Source organism: Eutrigla gurnardus (genome assembly GCF_963514095.1).
Source record: "Eutrigla gurnardus genome assembly, chromosome: 1".
NCBI lineage: Eukaryota > Metazoa > Chordata > Actinopteri > Perciformes > Triglidae > Eutrigla > Eutrigla gurnardus.
In genome coordinates this window covers 1,333,633-1,361,017 of record NC_139915.1, presented here as the reverse complement: position 1 = coordinate 1,361,017, position 27,385 = coordinate 1,333,633, and the positions used below count along the sequence as shown (strand labels likewise).

At 43.4% G+C, this 27,385-nt stretch overlaps 2 protein-coding genes across 7 annotated transcripts in view; both read left to right on the top strand.

The window, feature by feature from the left end:
- Positions 1-19,664, top strand: part of cgnl1 (cingulin-like 1) — a 29,400-nt gene extending 9,736 nt beyond the window's left edge. For all 3 annotated transcript variants that reach the window (XM_084009490.1, XM_084009491.1, XM_084009489.1), the window contains exons 9-19: positions 10,055-10,261; positions 10,495-10,599; positions 10,700-10,852; positions 11,325-11,495; positions 14,030-14,191; positions 14,363-14,452; positions 16,979-17,062; positions 17,298-17,422; positions 17,772-17,880; positions 18,001-18,164; positions 18,278-19,664. In XM_084009490.1, the coding sequence (XP_083865616.1) occupies positions 10,055-10,261; positions 10,495-10,599; positions 10,700-10,852; positions 11,325-11,495; positions 14,030-14,191; positions 14,363-14,452; positions 16,979-17,062; positions 17,298-17,422; positions 17,772-17,880; positions 18,001-18,164; positions 18,278-18,428 (1,521 nt within the window). In that variant the 3' untranslated portion in view covers positions 18,429-19,664. The remainder of the gene's footprint in view (positions 1-10,054; positions 10,262-10,494; positions 10,600-10,699; positions 10,853-11,324; positions 11,496-14,029; positions 14,192-14,362; positions 14,453-16,978; positions 17,063-17,297; positions 17,423-17,771; positions 17,881-18,000; positions 18,165-18,277) is intronic.
- A 4,974-nt stretch (positions 19,665-24,638) lies between these two features.
- The window catches only part of myzap (myocardial zonula adherens protein), an 11,872-nt gene continuing 9,125 nt past the window's right edge, over positions 24,639-27,385 (top strand). For 2 of the 4 annotated variants that reach the window (XM_084006169.1, XM_084006167.1), the window contains exons 1-2: positions 24,640-25,140; positions 25,890-25,970. In XM_084006169.1, coding sequence (XP_083862295.1) covers positions 25,063-25,140; positions 25,890-25,970 — 159 coding nt within the window. In that variant the 5' untranslated portion in view covers positions 24,640-25,062. Of the gene's footprint in view, positions 25,141-25,889; positions 25,975-27,385 lie in introns of all 4 variants that reach the window. The other 2 variants (XM_084006170.1, XM_084006168.1) reach the window with 2 other exon arrangements.

The following is a 27,385-nucleotide window of genomic DNA, read 5'->3' as shown; positions in this document are numbered from 1 at the left end:
GTGTGTGTGTGTGTGTGTGTGTGTGTGTGTGTGTGTGTGTGTGTGTAGAGGCGTTGTTTATCGTCTCCACTGCATTTTGAGAGATGTTGAATTTCCTCATGTTCATGCTGATGACAAGATAGCTGTTGATTTTTCAATATTTACAGAGTTCTTCTCACATTTCTCTTAACCCTTTAAGTTCTGTTTATACTTCAACATGCATGATTTCATAACGTGACAAGCAGCTGGTTTTGTGCAGATCTGCTGTTTTTCATGATTTGGTTTAAACATCCCCGTTCATAAACAAACCATCGCCATGGGGATGGATATGCACCTACAGCAGTGTGAAGCTGAACACTTGTTCTTTTGGAATGACGCACGTGGAAACACTGGAGTTGCATCAACAGAGCAAACTGATAAAATGAAGCCGTGTGTGAGAGTTAAATGTAGCCTGTCATCATTTTTCATGGGAAGTCTTTCTCGCCAGTCGAGTGTGGAGGCGTTATCTCGGCCTGTTCCTCTACGGACGAACGTTTTACAGGAAGAATGATGTTTGATCGTAACATTAATCAGTGTGACATATTTAGGAGTTGCCTTACTGGAAAGGTCGACATTGTAGCTTATTAAGCCTCAGTTAAAAGCACGTATTTACTCAGTTTTTACTGCATTCCATTATTTCAGAGGGAATGATTAGAATCACATTTCTTCAGAGCGGGGGGAGGGTTGTTGTTGCAACATGGAGGAAGGTGAGTTCAGATGAGACGAGCAGCAGGCCGTGACTGAAGACGTATTGTTTTCAGGCTGTGTTGCTGGTGTGTCCTGTTTGTCTCAAAGAGTGGAAGCGCTCCTTGTTCTCGGCTTCCTGCAGGTCTGCTGGGGGTCCGGCGGAGCTCTGCAGCAACGTCTATGAGGACATTTCCCTTTGTGGAAACCGAGGCAGCGCTCCCCCGAGGGAGCATGTCGTCGGGGGTTCACCCTCCGTGCTTTGTGAACACTTGACGAGATGAAGTCATTGTTTGTTTTCTCTTTTGAGCTCTAAAAGAGTTTGCACTCGTTTATGTCCTTGAATGAATGTTCGGTCCTCAGGATGCACTTTGTAGATTAGAAGATTTATGATGCAGAAACATGAACTGGTATTCATATATACACGGTTAGCTATTTATAAATGCTGTTTATGTCATGTCTGAGAATAAGATCTGACAGGTTGGCATATAAAGGACATATAGGTTAAATCACTCTGTAATCTACAAAATAAGCATATAGAAAGCATGTTGGTAATAAATGACATGGTTTAAGGAATGAGAATACAGTGTGATGGGTCAGAATAGTCAGCTAAATATCAAAATAAAGCCTTAAGTCTCATGTACGCTCCTGCTTCTTCTACGACAAAGAGAGCCCGATTGAACTCATCTTTTATTTATTTTTTTGTGCCCCATCTCCAACCAGCCAAAGGCCTTTGAGCGGCTGACATTTGGGTTGACTAGAGCAGCCGATGCCGAAGAATGTGAGAAACTGGAGCACTGAGTTGCTCTGCATTCTAGTTAATTGCAGTGGCAAGCCATCACTAATCTAATGAGCGGCCGTTCCTGAGCTGCGTCGTATCCTCTTCTTTTCTGTGCCCTGAAAGAGTTGGGGAGGGGGGGTGTAATTGCGGACCCTCAGCCGATAATGAATGATGAGTTTGTTTCGCACAATAATAGCAGCGGGGGTTGGGACGGGCTGAGTAAGTGGGTCAGTGTGCTGTAGAAAGGGGATGCGTGGCTGACCCCCTGAAAGGAGCGGGGGCCTGTTTTGTGTCTTCAATTGAAAGCTGCATTGTGTTTCATTGAGCTGAAATCTGTGGAATTTTATCGAGGTTGGTCATACTTACTTGAGAAAATATGAGTTTTCTTCTTTTTTTTGGAAGTTTTACTTGCCTGATTACTTATGCGGCTGCAACAAAAGCTGCCTGCACACTTGGAAGTGGACTCGTTCATGTCAGCTTTGCTGGTATGCAAAAAATGTGGAAATATGAGGTGCCGTGAGTAGAGAGCAGGGTCTGTTCCTGTGAATGTCAGGGTGGAAGTGGAGACTGTGCACCCTGCGGTCCTCCCCCTTTAGCCTGGCTCTTTGACATGCACCCGCCTGGACCTTTTCCCCCATTTGTGTCTCTTCAGGGTGCTGGAGTTGCATCTCCATCCCCACAGTGCTCCGGATTCTCGGTGTCGGAGGCTTTAATAGGTCTCGGCTGTCCTCTCCCTGCCGGTAAACGGTAAAGACAGAGCCTTGTGCTTATCACACCTACAGCCCCGGGCTCTGTGTGTAACACGGCCATACGGTTATCTCGCTCTCATCTGTAAACCTCCATCCCAAATGCTGCATCTTTTCATTCCCCAACGCCACAGTTTCCACAGCGCAGCGATCTCCTGCACACCTAAACGCAGTTAATTTCCCGGCCTGTATCTCGGCCGGCCCCTCCGACTAATCTCCACCAGTGTGTGAACCCGAAGTCTCACTGTCTGATCATCAAACTTAACGCGGACCGGAGAAGATATCCCCCTCAGGCTTGTTTTGAAAGCAAAGGCTCCGGCGTGAGTCTGTGCGTTTGATGATAGCGCTGTATTTCTGAGCGGAGCTTTAGGAGCTGATTTAGCAGGCGACTGGGAAGAGGAGGAAGGAAGTGATGGAGAGTTTCTGGATCTTGACTTCATCTCGATGGCAAGGAATTAGCCAATTATCCTTGTTGGCCTTTGAAATAGCTTTATTGATAACTATACTGTGGCTCAGGTGGTAGAGCGGGTTGGCCAATGTTCGGAGGGTCGGCAGTTCGATCCCCGCCCTTGTGTCATGGTTGTTGTGTCCTTGAGGAAGACACTTCACCCAGCTTGCCTTGTATGAATGTGTATGACTGCTGTATGTCAGTCTGCCCCAGGTAGTTTACCACCACAGGTATGACTGTGTGTGAATGAATGGAACCTGTCAGAGGGCTTTGAGTGTCTTGAAAAGCACCATTCAAATCCAATCCATTATTATTAATTTAATTTATAGATTGATGACATTAAAGTCCCAGTCGGCAACATGTGTTTGATCATATTCACTGAAGCCGATACTACGCTCCGATAGAACAACATAAATAATCTGGTTTTAGAAAAAAAGCGTGCCTCTACGTGCACGTAGAGCCTGTTGTTTGTGTCCGGATCATCCTGTCCAATCAGCACGCAGGGCTGTGTTCTGCACACACAGAGCCCCTCCCCCCTCGGATCGTTCCACTATCACAGGGGGGAGGCGGAGGGAAGTAACAACAAGCTTCCAATTCCTGGTTAAAAACCCAAACGAGGAGGTCCAAAACAACCAAGGAAAATAAAACACCGGTGGAAAATAAAGAAAAAAAGAAAGATGGCGACGGTGCCCGTGATAAAACCAGAGTCAACATCGGACCCGCGTTTCAAAGGTGGCGTGATCTAAGGGATTTCAAAGGGCACGGAGTCGAGGGGAAGGAGCTCGGTGGTCGTGGGGGAGGAGCTCGGTGGTCGTGGGGGAGGAGCTCGTGGTCGTGGGGGAGGAGCCTGAGAGTTGGAAACATTAAAAATCTGACAGAGTGCCCTCCATCTGCTGGACTTGCCCACTGGGACTTTAACAATCTAAAAAAAATGAGAATGAAATCCAACAGCAGTCAGAAAAGGTTTGGCTCAGAAAGTCCCGTCTGTGTGAAAGCAGGCAGCGGCTGGATTTGAGTGTTTGTTGTTCCTTTCCCTCACTGCCTGCCACTAATCTGCTAAAACAACTCTCAGGTATCAAGTTAAATACACCAACCATCCACTCGTGGTTCAGAGCTTCCATCCATCACTGCTTCTAAACCCAGGCTTTTCCTGTGAACTCGGAGGCGATTGTTTATTTTTCACTTGGGTTCACATGGTTGTTTTTTATGTCCTGTCTTCTTGTAATCCACATGACCATGAAATAATGACTCAGAATCTGGCAGTCTGTTGACATCTTCAATGACATGTTGATTGTGGATTTGTAACTCCGCCAGCTGACCAGTTCTGATGATGGATTTTGGACGTGACTGTGAACGTGTGAGCTGAGGTCTCCATGTTTGAGTTGTTAGTTTCGTGTGGATTTGGGCGTTTCTGTTCTTGCTCACAAGTTTATTCAATCCATGTCTTTTGGCCTCTGCTGTGGAAAACTGGAACAGGAGTGTTCTCCCCTCTTTGCCTTTCTGCCCAGACCTTACCAAGCGTTTGAGTTTTCACCCAGGATGCTGGTGGAGGATTGAATCGGCACAGTGGAGCCTGAGTCTTGAGGCTTTAGTTTAATAAATACTAATGGTTTTAAAGATCTTTGCTGAATATTTTACAGAAAGAAAAGGTTATAGATTAGATGATCCTATACTTTTTCATATACAGAAACCCAGAAGAAGAAGTTGTGTACATCAACGGGCCCAGTTCGATCTCGCCCCAGTAATCCCCAAAAATAAGATTTAATGCTAATACTTATCAGTCTCTTTAGAAGAGTCAGGGAGTGAAAAACTCGTAAAGATCATGAGATCATGGAGAACCTGAGGGCTGCATCTCCAGATAGTGTGTTCACCTTTTCTGATGAAAATCTTACAAGCGAGGTGCACGGTGATGAAGGCATCAAAACGTTGTCATATCTTATAGCCACGCCCTCAAATGTACAGAGACACTAGGTGATTTTTTTTAAGGGAGAAATGTCCTTTTTTCTACATCTAATATCAGAACCATCTTGCGGAGCATCTGCTTGGTCACAGTCTTAGTCTCTATGAAGTCTTAGCAAGCTTAACGTTTGCACAGAGGCTCTTTTAAAAGCTGGTTTCTGTTTCCAGTTCTCTGGGGACAAGAAGAGATTTGATTACGGCCCTCTGTCCACCAGAGAGCTGCCCGTGCTTCTCAGCTGCCACATTTTAATTTCTACTTCAATCCTTCCTTTCAGTCCGTGACAGGCCTTCTGTTCCACTTCAGGTCTGGGTCCCTTCTTTAATGAGGAATGTATTCGTAACACACACTTTGTGCTGGCAAAGCAAATTGAGACTCCCCCCCGCCACTGCTTCTCCTGATATGAGGGTTCAGCTCAGATAATGTGACACCGTACAGTACATGACCTGTACGCTGACCTTGTACACTTTTATTAAGATGTTTTTTTGATTTGTAGCCCCTTTTGGCAAAGACAACAAAGGAATCTAACTTGACACAATGAGGCTACATCACTTTAGCTGTCAAAAAGCTCAAATCCACGATAAGTAAAAAACAGGATCAGTGACATTTTATCTCCAGTTACCAAAAGCAGCTGATTGGCCAATAAACCTAAAAGACATGTCTGCAACACTCTGCCGCAGGCCGACGCGTACAAAGGCTCATTATTGTCTTTTAGACTGAAGTACAACTAGAAACATTGTGGTGATTACTCCACTCCTTTAAACGTTATTGGGTAACATCTTCCTCACGTGCAGGCTGAGTGTCCGAGTTAAGAAGGGTGATGGAGTCTAGAGATGGTGGTGTGGAGCTTATGATTTTACTTATTTAGAAAAACATCATACAGACTAGTTTGAGGGGTGAGAATCTTTGGCTTCACTTCGATTAACGATACAGTAGTTGTCGATTCGATTTGAAGGAAAATCTTTTTATTTTGTAAAGATTCGATTCGATTCAGTAACTTTTAACCAAAATTCTATATCCATGAAATAAACATGCAATAATGCCAGTGAGACTGTATTCTTCTGAAAGGTGAAAAAATAAACCACAGAATTACTTATTTAACATATTTATTCTATAAAAAAAAGTAGTCCTGCATAATATTTTATGCTGAATACAAAAATGTCAGTTATTTTTAACATTATTCAATAGACTACATGCTGGCAGGGGAGAGAGTGTCTTAAAGGTATTAAAACATTAATCATAAGTAAGAATCACGATTCATCCGATTAAATGCATTTATATCGATTATTGGTGAAGCCAAAACGATTCATTCTATTTATTTATTTTAGCAGATCGGTTTAGTTGAATCGGTAGGACTGACAATCGATGAAATGATGCATCGATGAATCGTTCTATTGGTTTGTGATGAAGATGAGCTTTGACAGCACAGGGAAGAAGAAAATTCACCCGTTTGTAACAAAAAGTAAAAGTGTGATAAATGTAACGTATCATTATTGTTGTTGTGCACCAAATCCCAGGTAGTGTGTTTTTGCAGCTGCTGTCACATTTGAAGCGTATTGTTGCGCTGCATGTTATAGTGTTGCACCATTCTGTTGGGTTTTGTGGAACAAATGTTTTCCCAGTTTGCCAGATGGTGCGCTGGAGGAAGTCATATGGAAAAGAATCCCTCCGATATGTTTGTCTTCAAAAAGGAAAACAAAGCTCAGCAGCGAGTAAAAACACATCGGGGATGGGGGAGAAATGACAACACGCTAGCAGCTGGCGTTGTGGAAAATGTCTTGGATCGGAGGAACGGACGGTTTGTTTGCAGGAGTTCTGAATGATATTTAGGCTTCACATTCTCAAAGTGGGTCCCTCAGTGTCGAACTTAGTTATTTATATCTCAAATGTTTCTATGAAAGCTTGTATTCAGGATTCAGGAGTTTATTTATATACTATATATAATACTATATACTTTTTATTTAAACATTTTAAACATTTTACAAAACATTTCCTGACATATGACTTTGAAAATGTGTGATAGACAGATGTACAGTAGAATGAGTTAAACTAAGAGTAAATAAATTATAAAATGAATAAATAAATGAAAAGGGGAGAGAAGGAGGGGGGAATATATAATAGGATTGCGAGTTTAAATGGCGTTAATACTTGAATACCGGTATACAGTTTATACAAATCTGGACTTTAACTAAGGCAGGAAACAATCTACACTTTAGGTCGTAGCTGGTTTATTGCAGCTGTATTTATCTTTGGACTGCAGCTCTTTTGTTACGCTGGAAGGTTTTTTTGGTGTGAATAACCGACCGAGCCAAGACTTCACCACAGCACACGACGAGGACACACACTTCACCTCGGGGTTGGCGACGCGCTTCAAAGAGTGCACAATGTTAGTTAATATGCAACAGTATGCAAACACTTTGAGCACACATGAGAGACCAAGTCAAACTTTGAGTGTCGGGGGTTAGTGGTGTGATATTAGATCATGTTCTCTATCATATTTTCACTAACACTGAAGTCAGAGTGTGTCGTTGGCCGCTTTGTTAAAGTTGCTTTTAAAGAGGCGATTAAGAATCGTGTTATGGACAAATTAAACAAATCATCGTCTAATAGCTGATAAAGTGATTGTTGGTGCTAATCCTTCAGTGGTTGTAAGGTCATCTGTAATAACACTTTAATACTTTTATTGAACCATTTAACTTCCTGTAGGAGCGTACATGAACAGAATCAAGTCAGTGAAGCGGGGCCGCTGTGGCTCGGAGGTAGAGCGAGTCGTCCTCCATTTGACGGTTCGAATCCCGGCTCCTCCAGTCTGCATGCTGAAGTGTCCTTGGGCAAAATACTGAACCCCCAATTGCTGGCGTGTGAATGTGTATGAATGAGTTAGATCCTGATGTGCAGGTGGCTCATCTGCCATCAGGGTATGAATGTGTGTGAACGGGTAAAAGTGACGGAACGTAGTGTGTGTGAAGCACCTTGAGTAGCTAGTTAGCTAGAAAAGCACTATATAAATCCACTGTATGGGATAATTAATCGTTAATAGCAATATTAATGGGGATTGTAATATGAGTCGTGATATTAATGTTGTCTTATAACGTAAGAAAAGTTGACGTTAATGTTTGATTCATTACATCATTTTCTTTGATGTAGTTTTCATTTTGATGTAATCTTACTTTGCTTGGGAAGGATGGGCTGGCATTAGTTCAGAGTCTCCGGTCCGACGGCCCACTGTGTGGCTGGCCAGAACTCCAGTTATTCTTATTTCCACCTGCCCATCTGACCCTTTTGTTGTTTTGGTCCAGGTTTAGTTATTTTTGTTAGGAAACAATAAATCATTGTTTGCGTTTGAACCTGGTTTTGTTGTTATGTTATTGGCCTTTGTGGCGTTTTGACTTGGTGGCCATAACATGTGTAAGACACACTCATGATGTTACGATTAACGACGTCATGATTAAAATCGCCCCATCAGAGAGCTGCAGGAGGGAGAGTGTAATAAAAAGGAGGCTACCGTCACGCGTCCCTCCCCTCCCCTTCCTCTGGGTTCAGCAGGGTCTCCCTCTTTCTGGCCGGGTGGCTTTGCTCATGTCTGTAAGTGGTGTGACCCGGTGTGGGAAGTGGGGCATGTTGTTAAAATGGAGCGCCGACAGAGTTAATGCTCTGTTATTGTACTGGACAACTTTGATACGTGAGTTTTCAAAGCAACACGAGTGGAGCTTCTGTAACCCGACATACCGCCAGAGACCTGATCCTGGTCTCGGCCCAGACTGCAGACGCATCAGTCCAGAAACCTGCAAATGGGATTCTTCAGTCAGTTCCCAGTTGATGAATGTGGACCATGCTAAGATGTTGAGTTGATGATGATTTATCTTATTTTTTTGCGACTGTTACTGTAAATTCTTAGACTATTTGATTTCTATGTGTTGTCTCACATTAATTGTAATTAGTCTGACTACTCCAGAGAGTTGTTAACTCTGTATTTGTACGTGGTTGTAAATGTCCCAGTCAGGCAGAGATGAGGGCGGGTCCGTGGGAACAGGTCTAACTGGCCTGCTCCCACTGAAGCAGGGCGGCACCCGTCACCTTTCCAGAGCAGGAGGTGCGTTTATTCACAGGTGATGACGACGACACCAGTTGATCAACCAGCAGCACCTTTCAACTTTGTCACAAAGAGCATTATGGGTGAAGAGTAGTAGACTTTGGATTTCAGCAGAAAGTACATTTTGCATTTGTAAATAAGTAACCGCCTTCCAAACGTCCTGTAAATGCCCAGCGACACTAACTACTAACTAGTCACTGCAGCGCTGTAGCTCACCAAACGATACACGTTCGCCTTCTGCTATTAAAACGACATCGACAATCTGCTGTGATAACTTGTTTCTTTGTGCGTTTTAAAAGAGGCACGTGAATGTTTTTTTTTCTTCTTCGGATCCATCAATGTCAAAGGAAGGAACCCATAATTCATGAGTTCCTCTTCCTGGTGACACGTATGTCATGCGGGTTCTGCTGGAGAGAATAACAAACCAGTTTCCAGTCCTACTGTTTGTGTTGATGCATTTTCTTGTGTGTCACCAGCTGGGTTACAACTGTCGTTGATTCTGCAGAAGGGTGTGTGTGTGTGTGTGTGTGTGTGTGTGTGCACGCGTGTTGTAGATGTTCATGCTTTTGTGCAACACACACATGCAGTGACGCTGTTGGATGTGCAGAATGATCAGTATCACCTTGTTTATTTCATTTCATATTTAGTGTAATCAATAACTATAGATAGATATGATCTTTTGTTGGAGCTCACTGTACTGGGAGGAAAACAGGAAATGACCCAACCTGTTTCTGAACATTCCACCTCCAAGTCCCTGTCGTTGACTGAAGCGTGTCATTGCAAACCTGTTATCTTTCTTACTGATTGAGTCGTGTGGTTGCTGTCACTTCTCTTTGTCTCAGTCTCCTGTTGCACAAACATTCTTATTTCCGTCTGTCTCCAGCACAACCCTCCACCCTGAAACACCTCCATTCATACATTTAGGCACAGGAAGAGCTAAAAAAACCCTCCCCTTTAACTCAGTCAAAGAACGATCTCATCACAGTATATCAGGTTGGAAGATGTTGAATCTAGCGACACAGGAGACCGACTGGTCTGGCTTTCATGCCTGCTGACTTTGTGTGGTCCTCCATCAACAGAGGCTAATGGACGCTCAGATTTAGGTGCTTTTATTAGGAAGTGTGAGAGAATTACAGGAGAACACTGTTATTCAGAGTCTCCACGGCAACAAAGGCTCACCGAGTGCTTCAGATGGCTTTTTGTTGTGCATGAAGCGTTTGAGAGAGTCTCAACTGTTCCACCATGCATCATTGTTCCACTTTCTGTCGAGTGTCACAGACTCCTGCTTCCTTTGAACCCAAGCCTCGTGTCTCGTTCTCGTCTGCAGAGCAGCGCAGCAGTGGTCCGGGAGAAGGCCGACGTGGAGGCAGCCAAGGGTGCAGTGGAGGGCCAGGCAGGACGGCTGAGCCTGGAGGCCGAGCGGCTGCGCAGGCGGGCGCAAGAGCTGGAAAATGAGGTGGCCAAACTCAACCGCATCGTCGACGAGGCCAAGCTGCAGGAGAGCAGGCAGGGGGACAAAGCTGGCCGGCTGGAGGTGAGAGGTCAAGATGCATGAGGGGACACGGTCACAGAACCGCTGGTGGTTTTATTACTGGTGTACTTCTACACTGGCACCGTATTTATGGTCATATATGTGCAAAAAAACTAAAAATCTTTCTTTCTATTTTTACATCAAAATCCATTTTTTTTTCTTCCTGGAAATCAAAATATGACTCGTGTTTCCATCAGCTAGTTCCAAACAATATAATTATGACCTCCATCCTCCAGAGAGAGAAAAGGCAGCTGGAAGAATCATTGGCTGAAATTAAGGAGCAAGAAGAGGAGGTGTCGCGTGCCAATCGAGCACTGACCATCCGGTTGGAGGATGTCCAGGTGAGAGCAGCAACACCTCGGCTGCATAAACCTAACCCTAACCCTATGAGAAATTTAATTTGGATGGTCGGACGCCTTTTAAAACTGTGTCCTTCTGCAGAGGAACTTCTCCAAACTGAGCGCTGAACACAAGAACTTGGAGGAGATGTTCGAGGACGAGAAGATACAGAAGGAACAATTCAAGCACATGAAGAACGGCATGGAGGATGAGAGGAAGCTGCTGGACAGAACCGTGGAGAAGCTTCAGAAGGAGGTGAGTGTGGTGTGAGCTTCATCCCGGCAGGCGGCACAGGTGTAGAGTTTCTCAGATGGCAGCCTCCAATTTGGTAAAATGTGTTTATTTATCTTTGAGTCAAAGGAATTTTGAGACTAGTTTAAATGACTAGTTCTTAACGAGTGAGTTATTTAACACAATGCAGAAACACAAAACTGTATTTTACTGTTGAAGATGAAAAATTAAGCACAGAAATGAGACACTCGTAGTGAAAGCTAGGAGAACGTTTCATTTCATCATCTTGGTTGAAAATGCCAAGTGGTTCTGACCCCACACGGCCTTCATCTCTGCAGTAAGAATGCCTGAAGTACCTTTTCTTTTCTGAGACCACTGAAGTCTTTTTTTTAATGAAGGGATTCTGAAGGCTTCAGGTTGGATTTGTGGATTCATTGCTTTGTTCCCTTGCATTTCTTCCCGTCTCGCCTTGTTCTCTACCTCACTGTGGCTACAGATGAATGACATTGTGGTGGCGTCCCAGTCGTCCACTCTGGAGCTTCAGGAGCAGATTGATATTTATAAAGAGAACAACCGTCGGGAGCTGACTGATCTTCAGAAGCTTCTGAAGGAGCGAGGACAGGAGCTGGAAACGTGCCTGCTGGCGACCCAAACCCTGCAGGAAGAGGTACGGAGGGCTCATCAGCCTGCTCTGATGTCACGGCCACAGATTGGAACGCTGACGCTGCTTTCATGGTCAGAGTGGTCAAATCGAGGCCATCATTAGTCAGCCCGACTCAGCAGTTGACGAGCCATTGTTTTCACTCAACCAGTCTGACCCCTCCCACAAATACCCTCCTTACCTGATGTCATCACTCAGCATTTCTGCTTCCTGCTGTCCTCTCAAACCCAAAACATAATATTAAAGTGGAGCCGTTGAGCTGAGTAGAGCCGTGGAAAATCCCTGTTGTTTATTTATCTTCATTCAGAATTAAAAGGGAAAATTCCTTTAATAAAGGATGGATGTGTGGCCGTTACAACATAAGGCTGCATTGTTTGCATTGAATTCATCCTTGTCGGCACTTCAGAATGCTAGGAATGTTGAGGAACAGATGAATGTGAATAATGGATGTTAGAAAGAGGGGAGCTTGTGTTATGTATGAATCAAATATTTATTTAAGGAGGTAGGGTAGTTGAGATTATATGACGGTGCCCACACAGAAAGGAGTGAGTTCAGTGAAAGTGGAAATGCTTCAGGACACACGAACAAAGTATGGTTATTCTCATCTGGCTTATTAGACGTATCCATCTGAAATAAGGAACAATAAAGAAAATAAACATACAAATACACTAATAATACATAGTTCATATTTCCCATCATTTCAAGAATGTGTCCTTTTGCAGTCTAATAGAAAAAGTAATTCTTTACACCCTGAAAATAACATGAATGATGATAATCCAATCATCCTGTATGGGTATTTCCCCTCATGGTGCAAATGCAGGGTCTCCAGTCAAAGGCAGACCTCAAACCATTATAAGAAGGGTTTTCAAATGTTCCCTGAGGTAGTGAATGCATTCTAACTAACCATTCAAACACTATGTCTGTAAAAACCTTCTTAATCCAGGTTTTATCAGCTGATCTAAAACTCTTTCTAGCAAAGAAAAAAGAGTATTGACATTTCTTTCTAACTATCTACAGGAAACTGCAGTCATGACGTTCAGCCTTTATTTGACATGCATTACATGCTGCCACTCGGTTTCATACAGACTTACTGCTCTGGATGTTCCTGGGCTTTCAGCATGTGTATATGTAGGACATAGTCAGCATCCCTTCTCCCTGTCTACATCCAGCTGCTGCACAGGAAGAGGAGGATGTCACTGTTGTGATATCATTGTTGTTAAAGCTGTGCTGGCAGGATTCACATCCTACTCCTCCACCTCTCCTGAGAAACTGGAGGCTCTGGACTGGGTCTAGTGAGTCCAGTTTTCCAGCTTCCCTCCATCTCCACCCATGTGATCTTGGCAGACTACCACTAACATTACAAGTGTAGGCCACTTTCACAGTTCTCCCTTGAAAGTCTTTCTTTTCAAGAGAGGCCTGAAGGCGGGTTTCCCTCCCACAGTCTGCTTTATTATTTATTGAATTAATGCAGTCATGTATGTGTTTCTTTGTGAGGATGTACAATTATCCCATTACACGTAATGTCTTTGTGTGCTCAAATTTAAGTGTTTACATGATGAAATGTGTAATAATTCTGCACCAATGGCCAAATATTTGTTCTGGGTTACATGATGATTTCTTATTGTCTTAGCATTAAAGTCCCGGTCGGCAAGTCTGGCAGATGGAGGGCACTCTGTCAGATTCTGAATGTTTCCAACTCTCAGGCTCCTCCCCCACGACCACCGAGCTCCTCCCCCACGACCACCGAGCTCCTCCCCCTCGACCACCTAGGCTAGTTAAGACAAGAAGCAAGATGACATATTGAACAGAGAGATATCAGATATATTCATCACATCGCTGAGGGTCCTTTAAAGGAGTCATCACCTGGAAATCGCAATTTCTCTTGTTAAAACATGCATATCTGTGTTTGACCTCAGTTGAAACTTGCCTGAAAGGCTGGAGTTTGAAAGTGGCGCCGTTTTTTCGCTTCTGCTCTTTTTCCGAACAGGAATAGCACACAAGGGTGTGCATTCCTAAAGCACGAGATTTTGATTCTGCGCCTTCGGTGACGTCACCGTGGCGGCTACTTGCATAAGCCCACCCCTCTTTCACCACCCAACCCCGCCCCGTCCGCTACCTGAAATCGCCGAAGCGCCGCCATTATGTTTTGGAGTCTGCATGCAGGCAAGCCCCCCCGGCTCTGTCCTTCATGCGGCGAATCAACGCGCGCCTCATTACATATTATACAATGCACATCCGGACCAGTCAAAACCTCGCGCGTAATCTCGCGTGATAAAATCGCGGTACGAAAAAGGGTCAGAACAAGCTCAATGTTTGATTAAAAATTTTTTTTTTTTTTCTAATAAGTTTTACGAATTGATCCAAAGCGATCCAAGGGGGGCTGGATACGTATAAAACCAGGTGATGACTCCTTTAATGAGACACTGAATCTCTACGAGACCAGATTCACTGACCTCCAGGGGTCGAATACTGTATAAAGATGTGGTCTGGGTATTTATACAGGGTAACCAATAAGAGTATGTCGATTCGTTCCCTTTTAGTTGTCACACCGGGAGGAGGACCTGCGGCAGTGTCGGAGGGAGCGAGACGATGCCTTGCTCAGGGAGACGACCCTGGAGAAGAAGTTTCATGACCTGGAGGTGGAGACCGAGACCAAGGCCCACGCTAAAGATGAGAAAACCCGACACATCAAACTCTTGGAGGTGCATAATGATGTCAATTAAAGCCACTGATGAAGGTTTTGCCAGCCTCATGACAATCATTTAGGATACTGGAACATCTCAGTATACCTCGGTGGTGATGTGCATGATTAATAAGTGGAAACAGATTTGGATAGCAACACTCACTGACTGTATGGATGTTTCTGTTTGCAGGAAAGGGTCTTACAGCTGGAGATGGACCTGGATGAAGAGCGTCAGAGCGGAGACCAGCTGATGAACAGGATAGACCGAGGAAGAGAGCAGGTTAACACATTCTCATTAGTGCTTTTGAGCTGCTGTCTATGTGTACTTTAGTTCACACTGATGTGTGTCTCCATCTCAACCTGTAAATGATATCCAGATCTCCCGTTGTCTTCCACCTCTAACATCATGAACGCAATCACTGCTCTGAATGAAACACATGATCTCCAGGCAAATATCGTTCAGAGTCAATTCACGTGGTTTATATGCAGGATGATGGGTTATTGTATCAGCGTGTGTGTGTCCTTATATAAGTATCCACACTACAAACTTCCCAGTTTGTTTCTGGTCTGTTTAAAGTGGATGGATTATTGCCTCGTAAGATGATCTTGCATAATCATTCAGGTTGGCCGCCTGCCAGCGGGGTCTAGGAGTGCCGATCCAATTTTCATGCATCAGTCACAAAAGATCCCTCTTAATGCGCCGCTCGAGCCAAAATATATGAGCTGCCAAATGTCTCAGGTTTTCAGGCTGTGGAGTTCACTCGGAAATTACATTCAGTAACTTCATCTTGAGAACAAAACCAGTTCCAAGTCAGTTTGTTTTACATCCTTGCAAGCAAATGCTTTGGTTTTCCTTCCTCCCCGGTAAAGCTGCTGATGGAGTACGACTTACCTCAAGTACATGTGCTCTTAGATTGTTTGTTCACAGGAAAGTGCTGACTAATCAGAGGGAGGATGTTGATTCTGGAGTTTTTGGAATAACACGGCTGTATTGCAGCCCTCCTGATTTTATGTAAATGCAAGTTGTCTTGTGTCTTATGGGGGACCTTTCGGCAGTCCGGCGGATGGAGGGCACTCTGTCAGATTCTGAATGTTTCCAACTCTCAGGCTCCTCCCCCACGACCACCGAGCTCCTCCCCCTCGACTTCGTGCCCTTTGAACTCCCTTAGATCACGCCACCTTTGAAACGCGGGTCCGATGTTGACTGGTTTTATCACGGGCACCGTCGCCATCTTTCTTTTTGTCCTTCTTTTCCACCGGTGTTTTCTTCTCCTTGGTTGTTTTGGACCTCCTCGTTTGGGTTTTTAACCAGGAATTGGAAGCTTGTTGCTACTTCCCTCCACCTCCCCCCTGTGATAGTGGAACGACCCGAGGGGGGAGGGGCTCTGTGTGTGCACCAGATGATTTATGTTGTTCTATCGGAGCGTAGTGTCGGCTTCAGTGAATATGATCAAACAAATGTTGCCGACTGGGACTTGAACCAATAAAACTATGAGATCCAAACACAGGCCTGTAAAGCTTGTAATATGCGTAGAGACATCAAGAGCGGCTTAGTGTAGTTGAGTATTTAAAACCTCCTTAAATGGTTTCCGCTTTTTAAAAAATTCCTGGCAGCGAGAAGAGAGTGGCGCTGTGACAAAGTGGCATTGGTTCAGCGTGAAGCTGAGGTGGGTTGTCAAGGCAACGCTGCAGCTTTGTGCAGTCACAGTGGAGAGCGTTTTGCTTGTGGTGTGTGTACGTATGTGCGGAGGAGAGGGGGGGGATGCATGGCTATGGGATGGAGGGCTGCTGGGGTTGCAGCAGGAGGAACACCTGCGTCTCTCCTGGCACCAGGTGCTCCTCTCCTGTCTAAATGAGAGTAATCTCCCCTCTCCTCTCCCGCCGTCTTTCACAAAGCAGATTAGTTTCGCTGTATGTTCCAGTCTGCTGATTCAGCTCCCTCAAGCACCGTGCTGGGTGCACCAGTTATAGGGCCCATCGTTCATCAGAGCAGCCCACTGTCACCCGCTAATTGGCATAAAATATCACCAATTCCAAACTCCCCTCACAAAGAAAGAACCATCACGGCAGTATCGATTCTCTTTTCATCCTTTCTTCTTTTGAAGCAGACTATCAGAGAGCAGTCGTGTTCACGCCGTAAGGCCTCGGCGAGTAGATATACGACGACACCAGATTACCATCGAAGGAATAGTATGACATTTGGGAAAATATGCTTATATTAAGTGGATGAGAAGATCGATGTATACCCCTTCATATCTGTCTGTTCAATAACAGGCTGGTAGCCACTTATCTTAGGTTAGCATGAAGACTGGATACAGCCTGGTAGCAAATTATTAATATTCAATCAGCCCATGTAATACCACAACGACAAATCCATGTTAATCAGTGAGCGTCAGGGTACTGGATTGTGTATTTCCTTTGCCATGGTAGCTGTTGACCCCTGTTTCCAGCCTTTATGCCAAGTTAAACCAGCCATTAATGGTAGATCCATACTAATATATACTAATATGTGCAGACATGAGTCTTTAAGCCCACAGCTATTTTTCTTTTCTTTTTTTTTTTTTACATAAACTGCCGTCAGTTATTTAAAAATCTATATATTTCAGTACAACCCTGTGTCACACGACATGAAGATTTAAACCAAAAGTGGAATGCAGCCAAACACGCAGAACCAGCTCACCAATTAACCGAGGCCGTTTCAGCATTAACTCTTGTTTAGCGCTGTGAGTCACTGAGAGCTGCAGTGGTTGCTGATAATAAGTGTGTGGGACGGTGGCGATGACGCTGTCTGGACTCGGCTTGACAGGTGGAGCAGATGAGGAATGAACTCCTGCAGGAGAGGGCTAGCAGACAGGACCTGGAGTGTGACAAGATGGCTCTGGAGAGACAGGTACACACTCTGTCTGGAGGAAAACAGCTTCACACTGTGTTCCTCTACCAGAGCAAAGCACCCACTCATTCCATTCATACGTCTTTTTGTCATTTTCATCTGAGTTCCATCCATTCTCACATCTGTTTCCAATCCATATTGTTTTGCATTGATACTATGGTGATGGTAATATGGCAGTAAACATACATTTGCCTGGTTGTGCGCCTCACTACTTCTCCCTTCATGACCTCTCTAGTCTAAAGACCTGAAGAGCAGAGTGTCTCATTTAGAGGGCTCCCACAAGTCCAACAAGGATGGGCTGGTAGCCCAGCTGGAGGACCGCCTGCAGGAGCTGGAGGGGAGGCTAGAGGGGGAGGAAAGGTGAGTCGGAAGCCCCCATGGGGAATAGAGATGAGGTGTGCTGGAGTCAGGGTGAAGGAAGGGGAACCTTTTAGGGGGTAAAGTCGACTGAAAAGTAGAGAGTTCACACTCGGACACGGATGGATTTGGGCTACAATGTTTGAACTTATATAGAAGAAGCAAAACTTTTTAAGAAGATCAATTGGAATTTAAACTATACAGTGACTTGAATATATCTTATTCTGATAAATAATCCAGCTGTGGGTAATCAAACCTTGTAGGGACTCTATCCAGCTCTGAATGTAAGTCAGACGATGTGCTGCACTTTGACACAGTGTGTGCCGTTTGATGATGCATCGCTGTGTTTCAGGGAGCGTGCCAACCTGCAGCTGGTGAACCGCAGACTGGAGAGGAAGGTAAAAGAAATGATGATGCAAGGTGAAGAAGAACACCACACAATGCAAGATCAAAAGGACCAAGTATGTAACACTCACTCTCATTAAACCTAATTTACTACTTGAGTGAATAGTTTCAGTGTGACATGTGTGTTGATCCGTGTTGAACCCGGTTCATCCTGTGCCTGTTGGTTCTTCTTGCAGTTGAATCTGCGTGTGAAGTCCTTCAAACGGCAGATGGATGAGGCTGAAGAGGAGATCGACCGACTGGAACACAGCAAGAAGAAGCTTCAGAGAGACCTGGATGAGCAGCTGGAGGCCAACGAGCAGCTCCAGAGTCAGCTCAAAGCTCTGCGAAGTGAGATCAGGTAAAGGAATACGTAGTTTGTCATCCAGAACAGACCAACATGAGAAAAAGCTTTAAAAGTAACACAAAGACATTCTCAGTGTCCTCGTTCTAATATTGCTCCGTGTCATCCAGGCGTAAGAGCACCTCTGCACCTCTGCTCAACACGCTGGACGACGACGACGACGATGACATCAGCACTGATGGGGAGACGTACTTCAGCTCGTCGTTGGGGTACAAGCGCTCCTCGAGTCAGGACAACATCTTGTCCACCTTCGCTTTGTAGACAAAGGCTGAGGTTGTGGATCAAGCTGCTTCGTAAACATCACGTTGGGCCAAACAGCTGCAGGTCTTTGAAGAGAACAGATGCATATTTTACACCCAAACATCTGTGTGATTAATTCTGAATACAAACCCGATGTCTGCAAATTCTCTCAGTATTATTTGAGCAGCTCTGAGATGAACGTTTAGAGTCCCGTAGAAATGAACTGTATATACTGTTTAATTTGGTAATTTTACATTCCTGCGTTGAGTCTTTGTCACTTCTTTTCTGAGTGAACAAAGGATTCCAGATGTTTCTTCTAGCGTTAGTTAGCTTGAAAACGCACTGTTTGATGCACTGTAAATCAATGCTACCAGTACTGCCTTCGTGAACAATATGAGGTTACTAACCCTCAGTTTTTTATGCCTATCAAGTATAATAAATCTCCATACAATATCTGAATATTCCTTTTTATATCATTCAGTCAAATTAAATATATTTACCTTTTTTTCTCTTTTGCTTTTTTATGAATGAAGATCAAATCTGAGTATATGAAGTGCTGAGTGCCAGGTTTTTTTTATTATTATTATTTATTCATGGTTTAATACACACAATCCTGGCTCATCGAGGGTTTTAGGGTTGTTGACAGTGAATGAGGGATTTGTACACATCCATTTTTATACAGTTTTATATGGTTTGATACAAATAATAGTTCCATGAAAATATCCTCAACAGGCGATTTTAACGCAGGTCAATCTCGATATTAGTGACGCCACAGTATTGCTTCTACGTCGACTGGAAAACGCTGCTTCGTGACCATTCTTAATCAAACTTTGTGTCTTTACTGTGATTGTTGGTTCTGAATCCGACTTACAGCACCGAACAAAGCCAGATCCTTCTAGACTGGAAACACTTTGATTGAACTTTTGCTTCTGGTGGTTTCCCTCCTGATTGGGGCGGTGTTGATACTGAACATGGATTAACTGTTTAACCTCATACATAATGTTTTCCACTGTGCGACGCCTTGTACATGTGCAGGCCTCCTTGAACTGGATTAGGGACTTTCTTCGGATGAGAAACTGACAATCTGAGGTTTTGCTACACTGATATTTTGCACTGTTTGTTGGCTTTGTGCTGAATATTCCCCAGTGTGACGCCTGTGGAGGGAGTGGATGGAGTTGAATCGCTGCCACTATCTCTCTGTACACATTAGTACGTTGTTAAATCCTGCTGAGACTAAAATAAAGTTACTTCCACTTACTCTCACATGCTTTTTCCTTGTTGAATAATTCCTGCCAACTGATTTCATGTAAAGCTTTCTTCCAGACATTAAGAGGTATAAAAATACAGAATACTAATTTAAATAATTCATTGTCATGTTTTTTTCCACAAAAACTTTGAATACCTTGAAAAATCTACTTTCTCCTCCATTGAAAAAACTATTTTAATATTCATTCATTCAAACATTTCGATATAATTCATTTTAGTATCCAGTTAAAGTAAAATTAACATTTTACTTTAACTGTTTTGAGGCAGGTTATCTGATCCGTCTAGTGATCGTTGTACACTGACTTCATTCCTCTGATAACGTCTCTGTGGGGTCAAAGCAGCTGTGTCAACAGCGGCCCTTTACCTTTCATTCATATAGATAGTTGTATTTGTCGTCGTACAGCGAAATACAACGAAACTCCGTTTGGCAGTTTCACTCCGAAGCAGCGATAAAAGACTCCACATGTACACATATCAATAAATAGCATAGGAAAAAATAAAATAAATACGAGTCCGTGCTCAGTGGGTCAGTGTTTTTCCTGCTGGAACATATGAAGCATATAAACTGTGTTCGGGCCTGATCACCTTTCAGCTTTGACCTCCTTCGGTCTCTGGGGGGAAAATAAATGGATTCCTGCTGTCGAGCTGGAGTCTGTTTTTACTTTGGTATTAATGAGTCCTGTCGGTTCATCAGTGTTAAAAAAAGAATCCACATGAATCTACTTTTGTCATGTTTTAAAATGATGAGATGTTTGTCTGAAAATGTTCTTTCCAATCTACAGCAGAGCAAGGAGGGGAACAGACTGGGCTTTCTTATTCACTCTTGCTGACGGGCTATTGTTGGCAGGGCATGACCTTCATTGGTTGCTTTTCTGTGTGGAACAAACAAATCAACCTTTCAAGTGCCACAGTATTATCTCCCCCCCCCCCTCTCTTGTGTGGAGCCAGGCAGTAAACTAATAGGGGCTGCAGGCTGGATGGCTTAAGAGGGGAAAGTTGTGTATGCTTAACAAGGTGATCATTCTTGGGATTCCTTTATGTGCTTGAGTGACTGCTGAGAAATAAAGAGGGAGGCAGCTGGGACCGGAGCGTTGGAGGGAACAGATTTCTAAACCACTGGGTTTTAAAACCTTCTTTTCATTCTTCTCACACTCTATTTAACGCTTCTAAACAGTAAACATACAAGTTTGACAAGTCTTACAGGGATCTAGAAGAAAACGTCTGCTTAAATGTAGGTGGACAGAAAAAATAAAAACCACTTGGGCTCTTTAAAATGTCACAGTGCCATGCTGCCCCCTAGCGGCGACAACAGCAGCAGCAGCTTTCATGGTCCTGAGTCAGATCTCCTGGAACCTAAGAGGCCGTAGAAGATCAGAAATCAACAGAAACATGTATATTAATAAAATAGAGATTTGAATATGAGTTTGTAGATAAACTGAGGTGAATTTGAACATTTGCAGTTTTGTTAATTGAGTGCAGAAAAATGTGTCACGCTCAATGAAAAGGCATGTTTCTGTGTAACATTACGATCTGTACAGCATTAATAATGACGTGTGGTGAATGGTTTGTAGGCTGTCAGACCTGCAGACCCAGAAAATCTGTCTCCCAGTCAAACATGCAACTCACTAACACTTCCACCTGGATCATGAAAGCTCACTGCAGGTCTTTTGTGAGGGATTATTATGATATTTATTGCTGGTTTACTGCATGTAGCGCACATAAAAGGTATATGACCTTTTATCTGACCTGAATCTAGTCGTTGTACTCTGTAATAGTACTTTTAGATCAACAAACTCAGAGTTATATGGAGTTTTTATGTTGACTCATACTGGTAACGCTGCTCAGGCTTCAGTACAGCAAGGTAAACATCCACCGCACGCCTCAGGCAGTAAATATCTCAGTACAGCAGGACCAACCTGCTTTTAAGGGTTTATGAGTTTTGAGTCACTGTCATGTATCTCACCTCTTCTATGATCAACAGTTTCACTATGAACTCCTATGTATTTGACACTGAGTAGACTCCTGTAGCAACGGCAGCTTTTCTTCAGCAATGCAAGCTATAATGTGAAGGAGTTGTTGTGTTGGTGTGTCGGCAGATTCTTCCAGACAGTTTGAATTAAATCACCTGAAAGATGATCAGATAAGCCAGATTGTCTTTGCATTGATGGAACTCTTGCCAGGTTCAACACAACGGTGTCGCAGCATCAATCATCATAGAGCTAAAGAAAACAGAGAGGAGGATAATTGATCTGTTACACAGTAATGGTTTTAAAAAGGGTATTACTACCGTGTACAAGTACATCCACTTGTGATGTGTATTAAACTGAAGCATCAGCAACCAGCCGGGCCCATGTGCCCCTCTGCTTTTGGATTAGATCACTGAACAAGTGATTTACCAGACTATAGATCCATACAGAATTTATCATTTCATTTATCTTGGCATGGAGGCGTTCCTTTGGGAAAAACTCTATTCTATACATCCGTTGAAGGGTTTTCAAAGAAAAAACATTTCAGCCACAGACAGCAGTTACAGTACATAAGTTAACTTCCAGCTCAGCAAGGAGCACACTGTGACTTTGTAAGAAAGCTTCATATTAACTTCAGCTGAACTTAAGAAGTCATTTTCACACAGAATGTAGATTTCCTGCCTCATTGGTAACATGATAAACTGCTAATGGAGCCAAGGCAACTCTTCCACTGTACATAATGAACATGAAATGTGAGCTATCACGTCTGTTTGTGCAGCAAACAACACAATCACCCTTTAAATTCCCTCACAGCATTGCTATTTTGGAACAACCCTAAGATTGATCCAAGGAAGTTGATTTTAAGGTTGCCACACGTTTCTGAAAACAGCATTGTGAAGCTGTGACGGCACATTAGTCTGTCAACAGGTGTAATCGTGCTTCCCTGTCAAACAGTCGCTAAAACTCAACCTAAATTCCACCGCTACGAGGATGCTGAACAGACAACAGCCATTGTTGTTGGTTTCAACAGTGAAATCCTACACAAGCAACTTCTCCCACAGGAGAGGAGATCAAACAGCCGTGACCTGCATGCAGCAACAAACAATACACACAGATTATTATGGGACACGATGAGCTCCGTACCTACTTATTATATTACTTATCACCACTTATTGTCTTCCAGTGCAGAATAATTAGTCATTAGCCACACAATAAAACATAATTAAAATACTACACTCAAGTCAAAGACATAAAATAGCTTAGATACGACACAAAAGTATGAGTACTATTAGCAAAATGTACTTAAAAGTATTTGAAATGTCCCCTGTACGTGACCTGATGCATTAATATGTTAGCACAATGATATTGTTGTTGCTGTTTTCTAACCATTCTATACAATAACTAGCAATCATTACAAGAGTGAGTCCTTCATAATGTCCCTTCATAGTGGCAGAATCAAATACCTTGGTGTGTAAATACTCCCGAATTACTCATCTTACTATTATTTAAGGAAACTATCAATAATCAATCTAATGTTCAGTTTAATCCATAACAAAGCATCGCTTTTTTGAAGCTCAACAGATTTGTGTAGAATCTTAATAAGCAACGAGTGACTAAAGCCCTCAAATGATGTAAAAGTAAACTATAAAATACAATATTTCTAGTCATTTAAAGTACAAATACCTCACTTTTGTACTCGAGTACAGCACTAAAGTAAATGTATGAAGCTACCTTCTATAACATGTAACCTTCTGTCAGTCGTATGAAATCATGACAGGTTTGTATGTGGTGTTTGTTGGCGAAGGTTTCCACGTGGGTTTCTACGTGACGTTGGACTTGGACTGACTCACTGACTCACTGTTTGATGTCTGGTTAATGATCAACCCCTCAGAGCTGTAGAAATACCTCTTATATTGTTCTGGAAAATGTCATATTGGTATTTACTGACATATTTTGACATCACAGCTGATCTTTGTTGAAAGAATACACAGCTGAACGAGCTCTTGCTTGGCGACTTCAGCCTTTAAACTTGACTCTTTCATTCCTCTGTGTGTCTCTAGTGTGTCTCTAGTTTCTATTAAAAGGGAGTGACTGCAGGCCATTCATATGAAGAATGTGATCTGGCGGTCAGGACGACGGACTGCTCCTCGAAGAGATCCGTCAGGATGAGTGAGAATTTAAACTGAAGAGCATTAAATCGTCCCGTTAAACTGAGTGAAGGTGTAGTTTTGAGCAGAAGGTACGAGAGCATTAAAAAATAATGATTGCTGGCTCCCTTTTCATCACTATCCTCTATCAACAGTATTAATAATGTATTGGCTAAAGCAACCCCTATAACAAACCTCCAGTACCTGTAAACCAGTTTATGATGAAGCATTCATTTTCATAATTTTATTAAGTAAAAGTACTAATGTTTAATTGTTGTTTAATGGGATCATTATTTTTGATGTATTAATATTTAAGCAGCACTGTTAATTATATTGGGGTGGAGCTCATTTGAACGCATTCAAATAATATTGGGGACTTAAATTTGCTATAATACATTATATATGATAGGATTGTCTACAGCTTCTTTGCTACACTTTTAGTACATTTCCCTCTGAAATGGACTCAAATATAAAATAGGATAAGCTCAAAAGTATAGTAAAAGTACCTTAAAGTTGTACTCAAACACAATGCTAGAGTGTATGCAAAGTGGTTGACCAATAGAGCAATATTATGAAGTGGAAATATATTTTTGCAATAATTCGAGCATTATTAAGACTTTGAAAATCTTTGCATGTTAAACCATATCAGGATGATTTATCCAAGTGTGAAGTGAACAGTAAGTTCCAGCTCCTCCTTTCAGCCACTCCTGTTGATAAGAAGGGCTCCACCTGTCCCAGCCCGGGTGAGAGGCCCCGCCCTGAGAAAGTCCTGCTCTCAGGGCAGGAGGCACACACACACACACACACACACACACACACACACACACCAGGGGAGCAGCTGAAATGTGGCCCGACAGGTCTGATGGGAATGCAGAGAGAGAGACAGAGAGATACAGAGAGAGAGGGTTGCTGTGTGACTGACAAGTCTGTCAACCTGGTGCAGTAAGAAGCAGTCTGGCTGGAATTAAGACAATGAACGAGTTGTGTTTGTGTTGCTGAGTGTGGAACTGGATTGCACCTGATCACTTCACCGACGGAAACCTCAGGGCCCTGTGGACTCCCATCACCACCACCAGCACCACCAGCACCAGCAGCACCACCAGCACACTGGACAGAGTGGAAGTCCCCTCCTCTTCCCTGGCTGGAGCCCGGGACAGATGGTCGCTCTGAGAGTCTGAGCAGAACTCAGGAAGGAGCAGCGAGAGGAAGGGAGGGAGGAGGTCCGGAGAGGGAGCAGGAGAGGAAGAGAAACGAGGAGTGGACAGAAGGGGAGACATGCTACGCTACGGTTCAGGACGAAGCGTCTCCACCACCACCACCACCACAGAGGACTCTCCAGAGTCTTTGAGTGAGGTAAGAAGTCTCAGAGAAGCCAGGACACTGAAATCCCCCTCTGTCTCCCCCCTTTCTCTCCCGCGTCTCCTCTGTGTTCTGCAAACAGTCCAGTGTTTTTTTCCTCCTCCCTCTTCTGTTTGTTCCCGTTGTGTTAAAGTCTGAATCCACTTGTTTCTGTCTGCTAGCAGTGAGACACTTTCTCAGCCCAGCTAACATGTTCCATGTACTCCCTGATCGTCTGAACGTTGGTTTTAGGATGTGTTCACACACACAGGAGCATGTAATGGGAGCTGAGAGGAGGCAGGGCTGTCATGTTTGTTTAAACAGTTCTCTTATAAAACAGGCCTTTGTACTACACCGACCTTTGAATTCATCTCCATTGTTTTCTCTTTTAAAAAAACGCCTTTTATTATGTAGTAAAATGAGTTTACTTCTGCATCAATGTTTGTTTCTAATTATTCTTAAAATAATCATAAAAAAAGATCTAATTGTACAAATGTTTGTTTGTTACACAGCCAAACAAAGTACCCATTGTTACGATGCATTCATATGCAGCGTTTTGAAACATTTACATAGACTTTGTTTGCTGCTGTGTTTCCATTGACCATAAACAAACCCACAGTGGACCGTTGAGGAGAAATCTGCCAATCATTCTAATCCTCAGTTTCGGTGTCAGCTCGTCTACATTTTCTCACCAAGAATCATGCTAACATCTATTTGCGTGCAGAACTTAATTTGTTTGCTTTTTGTCTTTTTGTGTTTCTCAGAGGAGGATCAGACGCCTCAGGTTAACTCTACACGCCAGCGACAATGCAAACACGGAGCCGAAGACCACAAACACAGACCACGTAAGTCCTATACGTCTCAATAAGTCATCCTGCCTGGAAGTCTTACTTGGCAGCTCTTATTTAAATAAAGCTTTAATGAAGGGAATCAAATCACACTGACCGATGCAATAGATAGAATAACATAAAGCTGGTGCAATCACTAAGATTTATGTGTGTTTTATCATCTGGATCCGTTGCACAATCATGACAGGACGTGTGTGTGAGTGTGTGTGTGTGTGTGTGTGTGTGTGTGTGTGTGTGTGTGTGTGTGTGTGTGTGTGTGTGTGTGATAAGGCACACAGCTGTTTTACATTTACTTCAAAGCTCAACTCTGAGTCTGCGTTGAAAATCTATTCCATACAATAGAAAATATTGGAAATACTTCACCGTCACACCTGCGACACAGTATAAACTTAAAGACTGGTAACTCAACAAACAGCACACTAATAATTATAGGTTTTTCTCACTGAAGTGCATAAGTCCACTCGGCCTCCATGTTGGTGTTTGCTGTAGGTGGCTCTGCCCCTGCCTTTGTTTGTGTTCAGGATCTCTTCTTCCACGGGCTGATGGATGAGAGATTGACAGTGAAAGTGTGAGAACTGATGGTGATCCTTTGCTAATGGTTGGAACTGAGAAGGTTTCTGCTGAATCCTTACACAGTGGTATGTTTTGAATGAACCTTGGCCAAGAGTCCGTCCGGTTACCTCACCTCCACACTCTGCACTGATAGCACGCTGCTGCTATCTGTGAAGCTTCCTTTTGGGAGGGTGGGGCCGTGACTATTGGAACCGATGACAGAGGACGGTCTGGTCAAGCGTGAACACAGATTCGAGAAACAGCCATGTGCTCGGTGATGACGTGGTCTTCACTGTGTGTTTACTGAGCATGCAAACTCCCGTGCAGCTCGTTCTCCCTGAACCAGCAGCTCCAACTTTGTTAGTTACATTCATTTTGACAGACAATCAACTGAGGCCCGAGGTGCACTGAAATGAGTGGGAACCAATCTGGAGACTAATAACACAATAGTAAGAAATGGCCTTCGAGGAATAATAACATTCATGGGAAATCCACAAATTCACTTTCTTGCCAAGAGTTAGCACAAAGGCTGGAAACGAGGAGAAAGAGTGAGCCTGGCTCGGTCCAAACGTGACAAAAACTGCCTATCAGCACCTCCAAAACTTGTTTGTATACTTGTGTACTTGTTAAAGTCCCAGTCGGCAAGTCTGGCAGATGGAGGGCACCAGTGTTGCCAGGTGAGAAATGTAGGATTATCGTACCAGAGACATAAAATTATCGTATTTTGAGGGAAATTATCGTACACCCGTCATAACCAAAACAACAAGTCTATTGATGCGCTATAGTCACTCTAGTGTTGAATAGCGTCTAACATGTTCACTCATTTTCAGTGCTTCTTCTTCCAGACTGGCTCTGCTTCT